General features: G+C 41.1%; 1 protein-coding gene across 1 annotated transcript; it reads left to right on the forward strand.

Annotated features, from left to right (window-relative positions):
* Nucleotides 1–10,054: 10,054 nt before the first annotated feature.
* LOC126030143 (olfactory receptor-like protein OLF4) lies at nt 10,055–11,008 on the forward strand. Its single transcript, XM_049788327.1, has one exon. It carries the CDS (start codon nt 10,055–10,057, stop codon nt 11,006–11,008), a length of 954 nt encoding a protein of 317 aa, XP_049644284.1.
* Nucleotides 11,009–15,220: the final 4,212 nt, after the last annotated feature.

Consider the following 15,220-nt stretch of genomic DNA (forward strand, 5'->3'; position numbering starts at 1 on the left):
AAGAAGTCCCAGGACTTTCCAGCAGAATAATGGGAGGAGACTTCTCCTGAAAAATCACATAGTGCTCATCGAAGGGCCTCAATGAGAGGTAGTCTACATTCTATTTCCTTTATTGGAATTGGCAGAACTATTATTTCAAGATCAAAACCTAACAAGAAAATTGTTCTTTGCCTTTCCATAATGACAAGTGTGGAAATCAATTCCATATAAGGCACAAACATGCAAGGTTGCATGTTGTGTAAGTAAACCCATTCTAGAGGCTCAGACATCTGAGTAATCGCACCCATAGGGGAATGAGAGATTGCAAAAATTAAAAGTCACACCTCCTCTCCAGGTATGAACCTGGAAAGATAGGACTTTTGGAGCCAGTCCATGAAAAAAAAAAAAACAACTAATTCCTGTTGGGCCTTTCGTGTTAAACACCTGGGGCTATTTAAATCTGGACTTCCTTCTGAAGTACTAACTAAGTTGGTTTGTTCTGAGTTTGGAATCCCAAGGGTGGGACAGATCCAATTTATATCACCTAGGAGTTTTTGAAAGTCATTAAGAGTCCTTAGATTTTCCTGATAAAGAAAAACCTTTTGAGGATGCACTGAAGTACACTCCAATACAAAGTTCAAATATTGAAATGGAAGTAAAATATGGATTTTTTTCCTGTGGCTATTATTAAACCAGCACCTTGCAAGCAGTTGACGACAAATTCATAAACATTGTAATTCCTTGTGAGTCTGAGCTGACAGTGATATGTCACCCATGGATTGTACCAAATATACCTGGGGAAACTTTTTACAAGCTGGATGTAAAACCACATCAACAAAATATTGATTACATAGCAGGTGAATTTGCCAAGCCCTGAGGCAAAACCATCCATTGAAATCGCTGCATAGGGGCTCTGCTATTAAGAGAAGAAACTGAGGTTGGGCACCTAGAATGTTTCTACATCTTAGTTATTGTACTAGGTACAGCAAAAAATGTTGTGCATAAGTATTTTTGAATGAATGTTTATATATTCTGGTGTAGATACCCAAAAGTGGAATTTCTGGGTCAAACAATAGCCCAATTTAAAGTTACTGAGGTCTCTTTATAATATATCTGAAGAGGTTCAACTAGACAACTGTTTACCAACACATCACACTTACAGTTTTAAGAAAGTGTTTTTTTTACTCCATCCTGCTAAAGAATTTTGTTTTTGTTTTCGTTTATTTTGGGTCACACCTGGTAGTGCTCAGGGTTACTCCTGGATCTACAGACAGAAATCGCTCCTGGCAAGCTCAAGGGACCATATGGGATGCTGGGATTCAAACCACCATCCTTCTGCATTCAAGGCAAATGTACTACCTCCATGCTATCCCTTCAGCTTTGCTAAGGAATTTTATAAATTGTCAATAACAAATTAATTTTTATTTATATTAATATTAAATATATGATAAGATTCTTTTATACATTCACTGATATTTTATTAAAATATATTACTTATTAATACAGGCACTTAAGTAATATCTACAATATATTTTCTTCATTGTTTTTTTTTGTTTTGGAGGGCACTCAGAGGTCACTCCTGACTCTGTGCTCAGAAATTGCTCCTGGCAGACTCAGGGGACCAGATGGGATGCTGGGAATTGAACCCAGATCTGTCCTTAGTCAGCTTCGTGCAAAGCAAACATCTAACACTGCTATTTCTCCGGCCCCTACAATATATTTTCTAACATAAAGTCAATATTTCATTTCTTAGGATAAAACAAACTTACCTTATTGAGATTCCTTAATTTTCTTTATCTCTTTACACTTCTGAATTTTGTATTTGTATAATGTATTTATTTTATGTAAATCTTAATGTTTAGAACAGAAATTATTTATAATATTAATTTTTAAACCTAAATATTTTGAATAAAGTTTTATTTATTCATCATAGACCTACAATTTTATAGATTTCAGATTAGATCTATTCACCTATGTGTGTAGATGTTACTTCCTCCACAATGAAAGAGACCCCTCAACCAAAATAGGAAATAATAATAAATATATTAAGGGAACAAAATATGACAAAAATCAGAACTGAAGACTATGTCTATATAGCTGAGCTTACATGGGTGTAGTGGATGAGAGTGATTTTTAGGACACTAACAGAGGGTAGTAGTTCTCTGGTGGTGGGACTGATGTTGAAATTTTGTTTCCATGTAAATTATGATTAACAATATTGTAAATACCAGTACCTCAATAAAATGACTTAAAATATGTTTTAAAAAAAGAGAAGAAACTGAAAAAAGGCAAATCATTTTCTTTTTGATGTATAGAAATATTATAAAAACAGTCTTTTAAGCCAATCACTATCAAAGGCCAGTCTCTTGGAATGGCTACCAGTGAAGGTAAGCCATTCTGCATATTGCCCATTGAAACCATCAGAGAAGTTACAGACCTTAAATCAGTTAAAAGTCTCCAGCTACCAGATGGATTTTTAATAAAAAAATATTGGAGAATTTCAATTAGAAAGAAATTTTAATGTGTCCCAGCCAGCTAAGTTTCTAAGCACCTCTAATTTTGTGCTGGGGATGGGCCACTGGGAAATCCAGATTGGAACATTGGATTTCCATTCAATGGGAGGGGTCCTTGAGTGGGTACAAAAATCAGCATTTCATAGCTATTGTGACTCCTGCAACCCTCCTTCCAGAGTGATCTAGACTATTAATTTTACTCTTAGAATTCTCATCTAACCACATCTTCCATTGTAAATATTGAGAAGCATTCATACATATCTTTGCTACTGTTGGGTCTAAAACCCAGCATCACTCCAAGTACCAAGGTATTCAATACAAAATAGAGAAAGAGGACCAAGTACCAAGGTATTCAATACAAAACTGAGAAAGAGGACCATAATCTGAGCAGACTTTAAATTACTGAGGTAAGTCATATACAAACTTTCATGTTCTGAAATTGGGTTATTATCCTGATGGGGAGAATTTGTTTCTGATACTGAGTTCTTTCTAATTTCCCTAAGAACTACCTTTGTGGAAAAGACAAGTTCATTCTACTCTCTCTAAAAGGCTGAGGTGGAGGCTGAGTGGGTGAGAATCCTTCTGACAGGGCCATTTCAATATCATTAAATTCACTTTGTAAGCCAATATCCTCAAGAGAAACCACTAAAGGCTCTACTGGCCTAGCTCCAGTACAGGGTGGCAGAACACCAACCTCAGGACTTCTCGCTTGCTTACCTGTCACCACAGGGAATGCCTTCTTAATATTGGGGTTCACGGGGCCGGGCGGTGGCGCTGGAGGTAAGGTGCCTGCCTTGCCTGCGCTAGCCTAGGACGGACCGCGGTTCGATCCCCCGGCGTCCCATATGGTCCCCCAAGAAGCCAGGAGCAACTTCTGAGCGCATAGCCAGGAGTAACCCCTGAGCGTCACAGGGTGTGGCCCAAAAACCAAAAAAAAAAAAAAAAAAAAAAAAAAAAATATTGGGGTTCACTGGCCTTTCAGAATTGTTAGAAATTGCTCCAGAAACTTTTAAAGCAAGGCTATCAGCCCATACCTCAGCAAACTTTAATGAGAGGCTAGAGAATTCTTTTGATTCTCACTAAAGATTTCAGTCCGAATCCTTTGGTTCTCAGTCCAAATCTTTTGATTCTCACAATACATATAAAATGAAAGAATAAGAAAATCTATCACTAATGAAATTAGCATAAAGAGGAGCCAGTGTCCTACAACCAAACCCAAGCAAATGACATCACGTTGAACCAAAGAGTCATAAGCTTAAAAAGCCAAAAAGGTGGGTTGGAGAGATAGTACAGAGGTAGGGCATTTGCCTAGCATACATCTTATCCAGGACAGATGGTGATTCGAATCCAGGCAACCCATATGGTCCTCCATGCCTGCCAGGAGCGATTTCTGAGTGCTGAGCCAGGAGTAACTCCTGAGCACAGCCGGATGTAACCCCAAAACCAAAACAAAAGCAAAAGAAAGCAATCCACCTGAAATCCACCTGAGAAAATATGAAACAATCATTTCACGACTCTGCAGCAGAGTCCCAATACCTGTATGATTCCTTGTTACAGTTTCATATCTGAATCTAGGCAACATGTGCGGTGGAGCCAAGGTCTCCAAAATTAGGATCTGGTGAGATGCACACTTGGAAGCAAACAATGGCGCAGAAAATATCACCACAGTGAAGAGGTACAAGAACAGGTTCAGGAAACCCAGCACTCAAGAAAGAAATTCAACCACCCAAGCTTTCTACTCCTATGAAGAAATTGAGCTTAATGGAAGAAGACTGAAAAATGAGCCTCGCCTCTGCCTTCCTCAGACCCCTCAGACTCCTGCTTTTATTGACAAGAATAAAATTCCTCTCCGAGGTTGGGAAAGAAATACCAAGTAGGGAATAATCCAATATACCATCACCAGATCCCACCCTAGGGTGGAGTATGAATATTGATTAAGTTAGCACTACTGAACCAATACTGGGGTGCTGGGTACTGGGTGTCCTGAATCCTTCCTTGAATTCTTAGTGGTGTTGCATCTGTCCTTCTGCACAGAGGTGGAGACATGGCACTTTTTCTGTGAATTCAACCAGGTGGTGAATATTGCCTATTCAGACACATTTCTGAACAATGGAGTCATGTATGGTGCTGCCCTCCTACCTGATGGGGGTCCACTACTTGGCATTATTTATTCCTACTATAAGATCACCTCCTCCATCCTGACATCAAATCAGCTCAGGGCAAGAGTAGAGCCTTTCAACCTACACCTCTCGCCATCCATGGTCGCCTTGTTTTATTTCACTAGCATGGCAGGTATACCTGAGTTCAGGGGCTAGTGATAGGTCAACCACAGGTACAATCTCCTCCGTGTTGTATACAGTGATCACCCCATAATGAACTCCTTCATCTACAGCCTCAGGAACAAAAATATCAAGAGAGATGGTCCGGGAAGGTGGTGCTAGAGGTAAGGTGTCTGCCTTGCAAGCGCTAGCCAAGGAACCGACCGCGGTTCGATCCCCGGCGTCCCATATGGTCCCCCCAAGCCAGGGGCGATTTCTGAGCACATAGCCAGGAGTAACCCCTGAGCGTCAAACGGGTGTGGCCCAAAAACCAAAGAAAAAAAATATCAAGAGAGACATAACACTCTTTTTGTGCCAGAAATGACAAAAGAAAGTCAGTTACACTGCGCTAAAGACTTTCCTAGGATCTCGGGTCCATGCCTGACTCAGAGATGGTAACTGTTTGATCAGACTTTAGAAATAAGACTTGTTCTTCAGTGGACTGCATAGAACATATATTGACTCACTTTTACATTGTTCACTGTTTATCATTCATATGTAACTGTAGGCTCTTTCTAATATCTGACTTTTCTGTCTGTTGTTTTTTGAACTCTTCCCAGTACTGCTTTCACCAGCTTTCCTGCCCAACTGTGAGTACGACTACATATATTTCCCAGAATGAAACCCTGAGGTTTGTGAATAATCCAGTCCTAAATAATAATAATAATAATAATAATAATAATAATAATAATAATAATAATAAATAACAGAGAAGCAATACAAGTTTACTTCAAGTATGAATGCAAAGATTAATAAAGGTTACTCATAGTAATATCCACTTGTAATCACTTGTATTGTTTTAACTCCTTCTATCTGACTGGATGCCAAGCACATCTAGAAGTAGATTCTTTCTTCAAATGCATTTATTTCTTTTTTTTTTCTTTTTTGGTTTTTGGGCCACCCAGTGGTGCTCAGGGATTACTCCTGGCTGTCTGCTCAGAAATAGCTCCTGGCAGGCACGGGGGACCATATGGGACACCGGGATCTGAACCAACCACCTTTGGTCCTGGATCAGCTGCTTGCAAGGCAAACGCCACTGTGCTATCTCTCCGGGCCCTCAAATGCATTTATTTCTAAATGCATAATATGGTGAGGGTTTTCTGAGTTCTGTTGATTTCTCTTTGGTCTATTCACAGCAGTGAGACTCTATATAAGACTCCTCTCTGATTCTTTGTGGTTATGACTTACAATCATTGATAAAAATATCTGCCAGGTGTCCTAATGAGTTTTATCTTCATTGCATAAGAAAAGTCCTTACTGTGACTTACTTAAAATGAGACGGTTAACTACAGATCCCTTTCATAACCATTCATAAATATTTACAAATGACATTTATAAGGCAATTGGAAGTATTTGTTACATTACTGATTTTTTTTTTTAGCTTTTTGGGCCACACTCATTTGACACTCAGGAGTTATTTCTGGCTATGTGCTCAGAAATCGCCCCTGGCTTGGGGGGACTATATGGAACTCCGGGGGATTGAACCAAGGTCCATTCTAGGTTAGCACTTGCAAGGCAGATACCTTACCTTGAGCACCACCACTTTGGCCCCATATTACTGATTAAAACAAATGTATTATTATTTGGGGTTGAGAAACAGTAGATAGTGTAAGAAATATGACTAGCACAAAACTAGTATCAGCTGGATTCTTAATTGTGCCATGACTGATGCCTGACAATAGATTGGAGAAAACCATGAGCACAGCTTGGTATAGTCCCAAAATATCCCCCAATAACTCAGTATTACCAATTATCTAGAAGTTAGAAGTTGAACAGATCTCATCGACTAATAAAGCAATATCCAGGGAAGGACTCAAAGACAGTAGAGCCTGACAGTCACTTGCCTCAGACTCAACAGATTTTGGGTTCAATTCCCAGCTCTTTAGATGGTGTCTTTTGCCCAACCAGAAGGGATCACTGAGCACTGTTCCAGGAGGAAGCCCTGAGCATATAGTCAGCTGTTGACCAAAATTAACCAAATATCCTAGGCTTAGTTTCTTCTGGGGAACTGGAGCAAAGGTTCTTTGTCATCCTGTTTTGGTTCCCAAACACCTGCCATCCATGCTGCAAGGCTGTTTCTCCATCCTCAAAGGAAACACAGATATAACTTTTTCAAAATTCTCATATCAGCATCTTCTATTTCCTTCTGTCCCACTTCAGGGCCATTGGCAACCAGACAGTGAGTTTCAACATGCATATATGTAATTTTGAGTGGATGCAATTATTTTGAAAATAAATTTAGCATTTCCTATACAATAGATCTGTGGGGTGGTAGGGGTCACACTCAGTGGTGTTTAGGCACCATTCCTGGCTGTATGCTCAGAAATCGCTCCTGGCTGGCTCTGTGGTCCCTATAAACTGCTAGGGATTGAACCTGGATTGATGGCATGCAAGACAAATGACTTTCCCAATGTGCAATGACTCATCATGATAGGATTATAATGGACAAAAACAAACTCAGCCTAACTCACAATGAACAGTATTATTGTCAACTGGTGACTAGACTTCATACAAAGACAGCAGCAAACTAAATCATTGGGAAGAGAATGTGATTCAGAAGGAAACATTTGTCTTTTGTGCAGGAGACATGTGGTCCCAGCCAGCATGGAAGAAAATAAAGAAGTTTGTCATCTATCAAGATAATGACTAACAGAAAGTGCTCTTGGCTCTGATGATGGGACTCAATTAAATGTGGTGGCAGAGGTGAAAAATGTGAAAAGGGCATCGTTACCCAGTACACCAAAGTGTTTACTCATGGGTAGCAAGTAAAGAACTCTCAATGAATGGTCAAGAGCTTTTACTGAGACAAAAAATATTTAGCTCTGGGGCCTGAGCGGTGGCACAAGCAGTAAGGCATCTGCCTTGCCCATGCTAGCCTAGGACAGATGGTGGTTCTACCCCCGGCATCCCATATAGTCCCCCAAGCCAGGAGCAATTTCTGAGCACATAGCCAGAAGTAACCCCTGAGCATCACTGGGTGTGGCTCAAAATAAAAAAAAATATTAGCTCGTCTTGCCCTTTAATGTAACATAAATAAAGTCCAAAGCAACTCAAATGTATTATGAAAAAATGTAACTGTAGTTTTAATAAAGTAATTTTCAAAAACCCAAATGAAATGGGAGAACACAAGCAAAAGAAATATTATAGAACAAAGAAATATATTTTTAAAAAGTCTGCCAGGGATTTAGCCAGGAAATATCATAAGGACTTTCAATTTATGATCAAAAAAGAATTAAATGTCTTGTTGCTTTGAAAAGGTGTCATAAAATATCTATTATACCCCACCCAGTCTTATTATGTAAAGACTCCACTGTCCACCTCTGTGAAGACTAAACAAGACATTTTCCTACAAACTAAAAATAGAATCATGACTCAAGAATCAAGACTACAGAATCAAGACTCTAAGGTAGCAAAGGACTTAATCCAGACACATTTCTCAGTTGGTCTCAGGATAAAACTCAAACTCAGGTGAAGACAAGGCACAAGGACATCTAGAGATGATGCAAGGAGGTAATTTGTGGAGCAAAAGGAAGAAAACCTAAATTCTCTGATGGCTCCTCTACCCTCTTGGGCACAGACACTCATTAGGAAGAATTCATTTCTGGCCAGGAGAGTTTCCCATAGGGAAATCCCATGCTAAGAGGTTTCAAGATTTTTCAAGTACCAAGAGGGAGATATGAATAATGAGTGGACAGACAGAGCCTTAAAGATCTCTCCTCTGACATTTCCATATGAGTCAGTGTGGGCTGAAAGCAAAGGATCCATGTGGTTTAGAAGTGTGTTCTAATTCTGACTGAATCAAGTGAGTTTCACTCCCTCCGGCTGACAGGTCTGTGGAGGTAGAAAGAGCTTTCTGGGGCCAGAGCAATAGCACAGAGGTAAAGCGTTTGCCTTGCATGCATCTGACCTAAGATGGACTTTGGTTTGATCACCCTGGTATCCCATATGGTCCCCCAAAGCCAGGGCTATTTCTGAGTGCATAGCCAGGAGTAGCCCTGAGCATTACTGGGTCCCCCAAAAAATTATTAAAAAAAAAAAAGAATAGCTTTCTCACCATCATCTACAAGCCAAGGAACAATCTAGACATTCACATGAAGGAGACCATTCTCTCAGGAAGCCCATCCAGGTGATGACAATGACTCAGTGGACACTGTGAGAGGTAAGGAGAGAATTTGAGCTTAGCACATTCACGTGCTCTGTGTGTGTTTGTGTGTGTGTGTGTGTGTGTGTGTGTGTGTGTGTGTGAGAGAGAGAGAGAGAGAGAGAGACTTGATGCTGAGATCACTCCTCATAGCTTTTTTTTTTTCCCTCATAGCTTTATTTACATGTTCTGAGGAGAATCTCACCACATAGGGACTAAAATCAAATCTTTTCAAAATATCAAAAAGAATGTGATTAAGCCAATGAGACACCCAGGCAACTGGTTCAGTGAGAAGCTAGAGGTGCCTACCACAGATGTCAAAGCTCCTCATGTGGGCGGGCGTTCAGTAAGAGAGAGGTCACTGGCTCTCAAAGTGGACCCATTCCCTTCTGTCAGCTGGCCCCGTGTTGGTGGGAGTCACTTACTTTTTTTTTTATTTGTGGTTTTTGGGTCACACCCAGCAATGCTCAGGGGTTACTCCTGGCTCCATGCTCAGAAATTGCTCCTGACAGGCACGGGGGACCATATGGAACACTGGGATTTGAACCAATGACCTCCTGCATGAAAGGCAAACGCCCTACCTCCATGCTATCTCTCCAGCCCCTGGGAGTCACTTACTGTCCATGAAAAACTACAATGTCCTGAGCACTGTCTCCTTGCTCTCTACTTTCTTTTTCTTAAATTCACCAGTTCCCAGTTGGCTCTATCCATAATAGTACAATTTGCTGACATATTTTTTTCCTCCATCACTGACTTTTAGGAATATTTGTAATTTGGTTTCACACATTAATTTCTAAGGTGATATCTTAAAACATGGTACATATTATTCAAGTGGTCTCCAAGTTTATCATAAAATGTATTCATAAGTGCTATAACAAGAACAAATAGTTTGGAACATAAATATCACCACTAAGACACAAGAGTGGCAGGCTCAAGGATGTTAACCAGAAATATTATCCTATCAAATCATATTTAAAAGTCTTATAAATCAAATGATATTTTTTACCTCACAATTTGCCATGTAGTCTTTCAGGTCTTGGGGAAAGTAGCAACATGAAATGTAGTTACTTTCTCTCTCTTTTTCCTAGAATCACACCCAGCATATGGCAGTAGAGAATGATACAGAAATTTCCCAGTTTATTCTGCTGGGATTCTCTAAGAACCCAGAGCTACAGCTGGTCCTCTATGTGATGTTCCTGACAATGTACCTGATCACAATCCTGGGGAACTTGCTCATCATCATGGCCACCAGCTCTGACCCCCACCTCCACACCCCCATGTACTTCTTTCTTGCCAACCTGTCCTTGAATGATATCTGCTATGTCTCCACCACCGTCCCCAAGATGCTGGTGAACACCCAGATACAAAGGAAAGGGATAAGCTACAAAGGATGCATGTCCCAGATATTCTTTTTCGTCCTTTTTGCCAGCCTAGATGACTTTCTCCTGACCGTCATGGCTTATGACCGCTTTGTGGCCATCTGCCACCCCCTACACTACACGGTCATCATGAACCCCCGGCTCTGTGGCCTGATGATTCTTGGGTGCTGGCTGCTGAGTGTCCTGAATGCTTCCCTTGAAGTCCTAGTGGTGTTGCGTCTGTCCTTCTGCACCGAGGTGGAGATCCCCCACTTTTTCTGTGAACTTAATATGGTGGTGAAACTTGCTTGCTCAGATACTTTTCTGAACAATGTAGTCATGTATGGTTTTGCCCTCCTACTTGGTGGGGGTCCTCTACTCTGCATTATTTACTCCTACTGTAAGATCGCCTCCTCCATCCGTGGCATCTCATCAGCTCAAGGCAAGTATAAAGCCTTTTCCACCTGCGCCTCTCACCTCTCTGTGGTTGCCTTATTTTATTTCACTAGTATGGGGGTGTACCTGAGTTCAGAGGTTAGTGAAAGTGCATACACAAGTACTGTTGCCTCCGTATTGTACACAGTGATCACCCCTATGCTGAATCCCTTCATCTACAGCCTCAGGAACAAAGACATCAAAAAGGCGCTGAACACTCTTTTTGTGCAGGGAACGACAAAGCGTTCAGTTAGATTGCACTGAACTTTCCTAGGATCACATGTCCACCCCTGACTCAGAGATGTTGACTGTTTCATCAGACTTTAGAAATAGGACTTGTGGACTTGTGGGCCCGGAGAGATAGCACAGCGGTGTTCGCCTTGCAAGCAGCCAATCCAGGACCAAAGGTGGTTGGTTCGAATCCCGGTGTCCCATATGGTCCCCCGTGCCTGCCAAGAGCTATTTCTGAGCAGACAGCCAGGAATAACCCCTGAACACCGCCGGGTGTGGCCTAAAAAAAAATTTAATTAAAAAAAAAAGAAATAGGACTTGTTCTTCAATGGATTGCCTAGAACAGTGGTCGGCAACCTTTTTTTTTTTTTTTTCAACTGAGCCAAATCTCGCCAAAACCACGATTGAAATTTATTTTGAGAGCCACACAGGGCGCACACTGACAGAGGCTAGGAGCAGAGTCCTGACTCCTGGAGCGGCTGCCCGGCACACAAAAGAGCCAAATTAAAAGTGTAAAGAGCCACATGTGGCTCGCGAGCCACAGGTTGCTGATCACTGGCCTAGAACATCTGTTGACTTACTTTCACACTGTTCACTGTCTATCATTCATAGGCTCTTTCTAATATCTGAGTGTTTTCAGTTGTTTTTTGAACTCTTCCCAGTACAGCTTTCACCAGCTTTCCTGCCCAAATGTGCATATGGGTACATATCTTCCTTGAATGAAACCCTGATCATTGTGAATGGTCCTAAATGAATAATAATAAAAATAACAGAAAAATAATGAAAGCTGACTTCATATATAAGTGCATAGTCTAATAAGGGTTAATCATAGTAATATTCCCTTTTAATCACTTGGACTATTTTAACTTCTGGCAGGAAGCTAAGCATATCTAGAAATAAATCATTTCTTCTAAAGCCCTGAACATAATCAGATGTTGCCCAAAATTAACCAAATATCCTAGGCTTGGTTTCTTCTGGGAACTCGGGAAATAAGGTTCTTTGCCAGTCCAATATGGTTTCCAGACACCTGCCATCCACGCTACAAGGCTGTTTCTCCATCCTCAAATGAAACAAAGATGCAGATTTTTCAAAATTCTCACATCACCATCTTCTTATATTTTTCCTCTGTCCCACTTGAGGGCCATTGGCAGCCAGACAGTGAGTTTCAACACTCATAAAAATAATTTTGAGTGGATGCAACATTTATGGAAATTAATTCATCATTTCCTATAACTAGATCTTGGGGGAGTGGGGATAAGAGCACTGAAAGGCATTTAGGAATTACTCAATGCTCTCTGCTCAGAAATCACTCATGGAAGGCTTGGAACACTCAATGGGATGCCAGTGATCGAATCCGGCAAGGCAAACACACTCCTTAATGGGCAAAAACAACCTCAGTCTGACTCACAAAGAACTTTATTGTTGTCAAAAGTTGATAGGGTTCCATCAAGGACAGCAGCAAACTAAATTGTTGGGGGGTATTTTTGGGTTTTGTTTGCTTGTTTGTTTGGGGGCTACACCTGACAGCATTCAAGGGTTATTCCTGACTCTTTGCTCAGAAATCGGTCCTGGGGGATGGAGAGATAGCCCAGCAGGGGGGCGTTTGCATTGCATGTGGCCAACCTGGGATAAATCGCTCCTGGCAGGCTGGGGGACAAAATGAGATGCCCAGGTCTGTCTGGGTAGGCTGCGTGCATGGCAAATGCCCTACCACTGTGCTATCACTCTGGCCACAAAACTAAAATGTTGGGAAAAGAATGTGACTCAGGGCCCGGAGAGATAGCACAGTGGCGTTTGCCTTGCAAGCAGCCGATCCAGGACCAAAGGTGGTTGGTTCGAATCCCGGTGTCCCATATGGTCCCCCGTGCCTGCCAGGAGCTATTTCTGAGCAGACAGCCAGGAGTGACCCCTGAGCAATGCCGGGTGTGGCCCAAAAACCAAAAACCAAAAACCAAAAAAAAAAAAAAAAAAAAGAATGTGACTCAGAGAGAAGCTCTTGTCTTTCATGAAAGAAACTTGTGGTCAAACCTCAGCATTGAAAGGAAAAAAACCAGTTTGTCACCTATGAGGAAAGATAGGGCTCTTGGAACTGTGTATATGAAGCTACATTAGCTGAATGTGATTGCTTGAGTTGCTGGTAAAAAGGCATCACTTAGGAGAGATGAAGTCATGAAATTTTCCTATACATGGATGTACATGGAATCTATCATGCTGAGTGAAATAAGTCAGAGAGAGAGAGAGAAAGATGCAGAATAGTCTCACTCATCTATGGGTTTTAAGAAAAATGAAAGACATTCTTGCAATAATCCTCGGAGACAAAGAGAGGAGGGCTAGAACTTCCAGCTCTCTTCATGAAGCTCACCACAAAGAGAGGTGAGTGCAATTAGAGAAATAATAACACTGAGAACTATCATAACCATGTGAATGAATGAGGAAACTGGAAATCCTGTCTAGAGTACAGGTGGATGTGGGGTGGGGTAAAGGGAGATTTGGGACATTGGTGGTGGAATGTTGCACTGGTGAAAGGGGGTGTTCTTTACATGACTGAAACCTAATCACAATCATGTTTGTAATCAAGGTGTTTAAATAAAGATATTATATTAAAAAAAAGGCATCACTTGGTACATCTGAGGGTTGACCATAGGATAGCAGGAAAAGAACTTTCAATGAACAATCAAGATCTACTAAGACAAAATATTAATCTCTTCTTGTAGTTTAATCTAACAAAGCTGAAACAAAATCCCCAAGCAGCCCAACTATATTATGAACAACCTTTTATTAAATAAAGCAATTTATAAAATACAAAACCAATGGGAGAATACAAGCAAAAGTAACAATTTATTAAAGCAAAGAAATATTAGAGTAAGAAAATTATTAAAGGAAGCCTGACAGGGATATAACAAGAGGAATGTTAGAAGGGATTTCAATTTGTGATCAACTTAAAATAAAATGTCATGGGGCCCGGAGAGATAGCACAGCCGTGTTTGCCTTGCAAGCAGCCGATCCAGGACCAAAGGTGGTCGGTTCGAATCCCGGTGTCCCATATGGTCCCCCGTGCCTGCCAGGAGCTATTTCTGAGCAGACAGCCAGGAGTAACCCCTGAGCACCGCCGGGTGTGGCCCAAAAACCAAAAACCAAAACAAAAACAAGATAAATGTCATGTTACGTTTAACAAAAGTTGTCACGAAATGTTTATTATACCTCAGTCTTATTATGTAAAGATTCTACTGTCCCCCTTTGAGGAGAGGAAATTAGAGATTTTCATAGAAAAAATAGGGCCACGTCCCCACCACAGAATTAAGGTTCTGAAGTAGCAAAGGACTTAACCCAAACACATTCCTCAGTTGGTTTCAGAAGAAAACTCACAAGGACAAGGCACCAGGACATCTAGAGATGATGCAAGGAGGTAATTTGTGGAGCAAAAGGAAGAAAACCTGAACTCTCTGATGGCTCCTTTACCCTCTTGGGACAAGCACACATTAGGAAGAATCCTTTTTCAGGCCAGGAGAATTTTTGACAAGGAAATCCCATGCTCAGAGGTTCAAGAGTTTCAAGTACCAAGAGGGAGACATGGATAATGAGTGAACAGACAGAACCTTAAAGATGTCTCCTCTGATGTCTTCTTATGAGTCAGTGTGAGTTGGAATCAAAGGATCCTTGTGGTTTGGAAGTGTGTTCTAATTCTGACTGGATCAAGTGAGTTTCTCTCCCTCCTGCTGACAGGTCTGTGGAGATGGAATGAGCTTTCTCACAATCATCTACCATACAAAGAACAATCTCATGTTCACATTTAGATAGTTCTCTCAGGAAGCCCATCCAGGTGACACCAGTGATCCAGTTGACATTTTGTGAGAGGGAAGGTGAGAATCTGAGCTCAGGACATTCATCTGCTCTATATTTGTATACAACAGAGAGAGAGAGAGAGAGAGAGAGAGAGAGAGAGAGAGAGAGAGAGAGAACAGAAATAGAGAAACAAAGAGAGAATGAGAAAGACTTGAGGACTGAGATCCCTCCTCAGAGCTTTATTTTCATTTTCGTGTTCTGAGAAGAATTGCACCACATAGGGACTAGAACTAAATTTTTTTCAAAATATTAAGACGAATGTGATTAAGCAAATGGGACACCCAGACAACTAGTTCAGTGAGAAGATAGAAACACTGTAGTGGGGGCCGGGCGGTGGCACTAGAGGTAAGGTGCCTGCTTTTCCTGTGCTAGCCTTGGACGGACCGAGGTTCGATCCCCCAG

This window comes from Suncus etruscus, chromosome 15, assembly GCF_024139225.1.
Source record: "Suncus etruscus isolate mSunEtr1 chromosome 15, mSunEtr1.pri.cur, whole genome shotgun sequence".
NCBI classification, from domain to species: domain Eukaryota; kingdom Metazoa; phylum Chordata; class Mammalia; order Eulipotyphla; family Soricidae; genus Suncus; species Suncus etruscus.